Source organism: Capsicum annuum, chromosome 11 (assembly GCF_002878395.1).
Source record: "Capsicum annuum cultivar UCD-10X-F1 chromosome 11, UCD10Xv1.1, whole genome shotgun sequence".
Taxonomy (NCBI): Eukaryota; Viridiplantae; Streptophyta; class Magnoliopsida; order Solanales; family Solanaceae; genus Capsicum; species Capsicum annuum.
This window is the reverse complement of record NC_061121.1, coordinates 204,908,223-204,914,645: the sequence shown is the minus strand read 5'-3', so window position 1 is coordinate 204,914,645 and position 6,423 is coordinate 204,908,223. Positions and strand designations below refer to the sequence as shown.

General features: G+C 34.6%; 1 protein-coding gene across 1 annotated transcript; it reads right to left on the bottom strand.

Annotated features, from left to right (window-relative positions):
• Positions 1–1,168: 1,168 nt before the first annotated feature.
• On the bottom strand, positions 1,169–6,023 carry LOC107848265 (protein SOSEKI 5). Its single transcript, XM_016692982.2, has 4 exons — positions 5,437–6,023; positions 5,001–5,070; positions 3,869–4,747; positions 1,169–1,536 (listed from the first exon to the last, which is right to left on the bottom strand). Exons 1-4 carry the CDS (start codon positions 5,666–5,668, stop codon positions 1,338–1,340), a joined length of 1,380 nt encoding a protein of 459 aa, XP_016548468.2. The 5' UTR covers positions 5,669–6,023; the 3' UTR covers positions 1,169–1,337.
• Positions 6,024–6,423: the final 400 nt, after the last annotated feature.

Below are 6,423 nucleotides of genomic sequence, written 5' to 3'. Positions count from 1 at the left end.
AATCGTTTCGTATTAATTTTTTTTCGTTAGCGCCCGCATCTTTTGAGGTGGTATCAAGTCTACTTTAAAACAAGACAGGGAAGTAAGAGGACAGTTGCAAAACTGAAGTGTGAAGAATTCTTTTTAACAAAGTTTACGGGACAAAATGTGTATTTCCCAATGTTTAATTAAAGTGGATGCTCTCAACTCTCAAAACTCATGTTGACTCTCAAAAGTCTTAACCAATATAAGAGGAAAGTTCATATGGAAAGACAATGATCCAGCATGCAAAGAGACAATCAAACAATTCCATCCACAAGAGTCTCAACCAAAAGAAGTTGTATTGAAATTCTTAATAGGAAGCAACAGACAGCAATCCTATCACTTACTTTTTCTCAATATAATCTTGGAACCTACTGTCAATAGCCGCCGTGATTTGCAAGTCAATTAATAGGACATCTTGTTATGTTTATATATCACTTACGTCAATCATGTTTTCTATCTTCTCTCTTTGTCTTTTCTTTGAGCTCGGAGAGATCGTATCACTATTTAAAAAATGAGAAATAGCGTTTGAGATTATATTGAGTATATTAGTATAAATTATGTAGTTAAATGTCACAACTAATTCTACTTAATAAAAATTAGTGATATACCAATATACTCAATATAATCTCACAAATAAAAAGATTATTTTGATAAATTCTCGACTCAAGTAAAAACATTACAAAGCAATTCAGAAAAAAGAAAACAACGGGAGTTAAGAAGTCAAGAAAAAGTGCTAAACAGTAAAAAAGAAACAATAACTACAACAAACATGAATACGATAATCGAAGTAAAAGAAACATTAAATAGTAGTAATAGAAATAAAATAGCAAGAAACTCCCCGAATATTACTACGATTTTTAGTATGGAAGAATATGTGAGGCAACTCTCAACTACCTAACTAATACTCTCCCCTAATTCATGTCCTCCATAACCTTTTATTTAAGATCATGTCTTTCGTAAGCTAAAATTGTAGCATGTCTTGTCTAATTATCTCTATTCAGTACTTCTTCGGTCTACCTCTACCTCTCGTATAACCATCCATTGTCAATCTCTCACTCCTCCACTCTGGGATATCCGTGCATCTCCTCTTCATATGAAACCATCTCAGTCTCGTTTGCCGCATCTTAATTTAAGATTAGTGATAATAGATTATCAAGAAATTATATTAACTACGAGCAATTTGACAACAGATTAGCGATAAGATTTATAGCTAATTTCAGTTTATTTACAACCTAGCAACCATGGAGATCAGAACTAGATATTGCTTTGGTGAATGCTTCTGACCCTCTAAGCTACTATTGCTTGATTTAGCTCTAGATTTGGGGTGGAACCCCTAGCCTTTTGCTACCATGTTGGCTACTGCTACTACTAGAAATACTGGCACTGCTACCGCAAGACAAGTCAGTGCTGCTTCCTAATTCCTTTCTGGTGGATTGATTCTTTGGCCTTCTTGGAATGCATTTTGCTTTCACCCCTTCTATCTCTTTCTCCCTTATTTCCAACTTCGCGCTCCTGCAAGCAAACCAGTAATAAACAAATAACTATTGTCACACCCGTCTAGGTTTGAAAGAGTCTAACACGCATTCATATATTGACATTTTTTAAGAGTCCAAGCAAATAACAGTTAAGCAGTATAACAGAAGCAAACTACTAGCAGAGGATATATGTACATCTATGATTAATTTTATAGAGTTTATGGGCAAAAAGTTAGACATTTTTCCATTTCAACTGGGGGGAAAAAGAAGAGGATTAAGATGAGCAACCCCACAAGAATAGAACAGCAGGCAGCAATATTGCTACAAAATTATTACTAGAACTCTTTTACTTTCTGCAGAACGATGCTGTCTAAATCTGGATATGGATTTTCTGAAAGATTACACAAAGTTATTAATGTTTAGCAATTAATTAGCTACTACTTGTAAACTTTGGATAGCAATATGATTGTGACATTGTACCAACACCCCTAAGGCCTATACTAAGTTACAAGAGGAAATTGAGCAGTGGATAAGCCAATGAGGAAATTGTACTTTCCAATCATGAAAACAGGGCAAAATTTCACATGCTACCAGTCACTTGTGAATTAGCCTAGCCTTTTTGTACGTAAATAGACGTGTAATGGTGTATAAACTTTGATTTCCAGCTATTTTTTGTTCCTGTGGAAAATAATAAATGTTCAATCACCTAAAACCAGAAACTGCAGAACCTCTTTAAATGATATTCCTGATAAATTACTATGTCTTGAATAGTTGTTTTCCTATGTCAGTACTGTTCTCAGATTGCAGACAAATTGACCACATGAAAAAGCCTTCCATACACCCCTGGATAACTCCTAGCTGACACCATAATGCAATAATAATACACCAAATGACATGTCTTTAAGACTCTTATATTGCACAGTAACATCCTAAATTGCTTGGATTTTTTTAAAATGTTATCACATCCCCTTTAGATTCTTCTACATTACTTTTGCAGGATCTGATTCACACTTGATGACTTTTTTTGAATAATATGAGCAACAAATTACTGGGATACTATAAAATACACTTAAAAATCAACTGTCTATAATAAGTGGATCTAATTACCTCAGAAAGTAAAACACCCCTCAATGTTCAATCTGAATTGTGCCGGAAAGTCCTGCCTTAGGAATTAAAGCACTCCCTAATAAAGACAACTCCATACTCGGAGAACTCAATCCCAAGACTTCTAATTAAAAATGAAGAGTACCTAGCACTGCACTCCACTCCAACCCTTGTCACGATGTTAGTAAATCCTAATTATGTATGCAGTTTAAGTAGAAGACAGTTGATGCCCTTTCTCCATTTCTACAATTAATGACAATTTTAGGAAGACGACACATTTTTGTTTTGAGTGAAACGAACATTATTGAGGGAATCACTCTAGGCAAAGTCAGGTACAACATTTTGGAACTAAGCAAAGAATTAGGCATAGTCATCATATATATGGAAACAATTTGACACGGAACAAACCAAATCATCATAGAGTAGTCCTCGCATAGATATATTACAGTAATAAATAACATATGTATTAGTTTTGATACTATTTCATATTTTATTTGATATAATAATATTTTTAATACATGCATATTTAATATATGCATTAATTATACATTCTATTCAGTATTATAAGATGTATAATTATTACATAACAACTCATAATATGCGCAATACTAAAATTATTAATTCACAAATAAACATGATTAGAGATAAAATCATGCTTAAATACAAGTTCATTCCAGCTTCCTATGAGCTCATAGTTTTTAAGAGGAAGAAAAACTTATTCCTATCATTTTCGAGGAAAATCAAACTCAAATGAAGTTAAGCCGAGTCTGCTTTGCACCTTTGCTACTGGTCATTAACAACCACTCACTCCTAATCTATCTATTACGAACTGCTAAATGAATTCCTCTTGGTTCAAACGAGCCAATGAAAAACAAATTGTCTCAGTATTATTTGTTCACGTTATTTAATACACAATTCTTATAGTACTCCCTCCTTCTCATTTTATGTGTTATCATTTTCTTTTTTATTTGTCCTAAAAAGAATGTCATCTTTCCTTGTTTGGTAACTATTTAAAGGACACAATTATACTTTCATCTTTATTTATTCCACTTATAAGGACTTACTTAATTAAAAATAATAATAGTACATTATTTTAATGAAGAACAATTTGATAAAAAACATCAAATTTTTACTTATTTCTTAAATTTCATGCCCGATTAAATGGCGACACGTAAAATGGAACGAAAGGAGTATAACCTAGTCGCTGAAGTATATATGCATTAAAGAAAGAAAAACAACAAATTCACAAAGGAAGTTGAACTCACCGATCTGCATTAAATGAAGAAGATCTCTTCAGAGCTGGATATTCGTCCTTCTTTGTCTCTATTAAGCTTCCACTAAAGTACTCTTTATCTTCTACCTTAATGATTCCATGATACTCCACCTTACTATTCTCTGCACCCTTCTCTACCTGATTATCATTCATTTCTCCCCCACGTGGTACCCTTGATTTGTAATGTGAAATCAACGATAGCCCATGATCTTTTCCATAACCACCGGGCCCACAATCCTTGAACGACATTGACCCACACGATAAAAATTGCATCAACACGGAAGATCCTCTGGTTTTACCACTTGATTGATTATTATCAACTGTACGATCTTCGTTGACTGTTTCTGACCGTACGATTACCCTACCGTCCGCCTTCATCAACGTTTCAAGTGTTTCCGGACTTGAATCAGACGGCGGAGGCGAAATCTCGCCTCTGCTCAGTTCCGTTGAATGACTTTGAGTCCGTTCTATTTCTTCTTGTTCTTCCATGACAGTTCCGATTTCCCTCCGCCGGCGACGGCGGTCGTCGGTCTGAGTTGAAGCATCGGCGGCGGCAGCTTTGCCGGAGGATTCGTTAACAGAATCTGCTTTGTAGACTCTGTACTCGTTGAAGTCGGCGGAACACCACGATTGGTTGCGCCGCCGTGAAACTGCCGGAATTTCACGATCTTCGGTGAGTTTTCTAACTTCCAGCGGCACATGAGTTTTTGAGCTGGAAAATTCTACTTGTTCTTCTTCAGATTGAGATGTTAGCGTTGTTGTTGCACCATCAACAAGTTCTGATCCTTTGAGAACGTACTCTTCGCCGTGTGCTGGATATATAAAATCGTGCCCCGCCAAATCGTGCCACACAAATCCGTTTCTGTAGCTCCTGAAGTGCACAAAATTGCAAAAATATCAACTTCAGGTCCATAAATGTATAAAACTAGTGACACATATTTACAAACAATAATATACACACTAAAAAGAGAAATGCAACACAACGACTCGCCCAACTTAGTACTATTCTTGATCAAACACACTTAACTTCAAAATTTTGATGTAATTCAATGTGTTAGTGCTGGTATAATGTATTTTCTGGTGCACATATTTGATTTAAAAAAAAAAACACTCAAATAATTTACCTTTTAGCAGACCAGGAGTAGAGAGAAGCCATGCCTTTTCCTCGGAGAAAATTCAAGCGATTGATCACATCTGAAAACAACAGAAGAACGACATTTAAACCAATTGCTAAAAGCATATTCATAACATTAAACGTCAAAATTCAAACTCAAATTCTTCAATTTTTAACCAAATTCCAAATCTTAGAAATGAATTAAATTTTGTTCATTTGTTCTCATAATTACTCTCAACTTTGCCTTGGCCCTAAAACAATTAGTCATTAAGGCTCTCGTTAGTTATGCACAGGTTATAAGAATGGGCTGGATAACAAATATCTAGTTACACAGTTTTACTTTACATTTCTGCAATGTAAGAGACTATTTAAACAACTTGAATCTATGACCTCGTGAGCTCCACTCCAAATGATAAGAAAAATCAGCCAATGAAAAATACGAGTACCTCTTAGATAAAGGCCATCAGGGGAAGAAAGATGGACTTCCATGAAATGAGGGTGTTCAAGTTGTCCATTTCTAGTAAGATAATAAACAACAGGCACTTTACGTTCAGATTTTAGCTTCTGATTTGGATTTTGAGTCCAAACTTTAGTACGCTCCGGACTGATTTCTCTCTCTTTCCATTTTTGTTGCATTTGCAGATCCGTTACTCTAACGGATCTAGATGATACCGCCATTTAAGCTTGCTAACAATTTTTGCTACAAGAAAGAGAAGAAATAATGGAAGTTGGAGTTTAGTGTCTCTTCTTCTATATAGAGAAGGTTAAGGGAATGTTTTACGAGGCAGAATGCTTGGAATTATGTGAAGAGTTGAAATATAGAGAGTGAATAACGGGGGATTTATTTGGTGGGAAGGTTGGCATGGGTTGTAGGGATTGGGGGGTGGGATGAAGCAAAGGGAGGGAGCAGAGATTTCAAAATACGATGCGGCAGACAACAGCTACCTGTCAAATTTCACTTGTCTTATGTTTTTCTCCTTACCTCTTGTATTATTGAAATAATTTTCTTCTATCTTATGGTTCGACTTAGTCTATTTGAATTTATTTACATATTGAATTATAAATCTTTTTTAACAAATTATTCTCCTATACCAGGTTAACATATCATACTTGTGTGCCTATTCCTCAAAACCTTTTCTTTTTTAATTGAAACGTGCCTATTCCTTAAAACGAATTATAAAATTTGTGTTTTAAGTATATTATCGCGTGTGTTGCTGAACACTTATCAGATTAAGTGTAAAATTAAATAATTTCTGAATTTGAAATGATTTTTTTTCCTATGAATAAAAAGAAAATAAGTTCATATTAATAATAAAAATATAAATTGTTGCTTTTCTACAGTATCTTTGGTCGCATAAATTAGGGGTGGACGTTTGGTATTTCGGTTTGGGTTTGATTTTTTATTTCGGTTTTTTTGATTTTCAATTATGGAA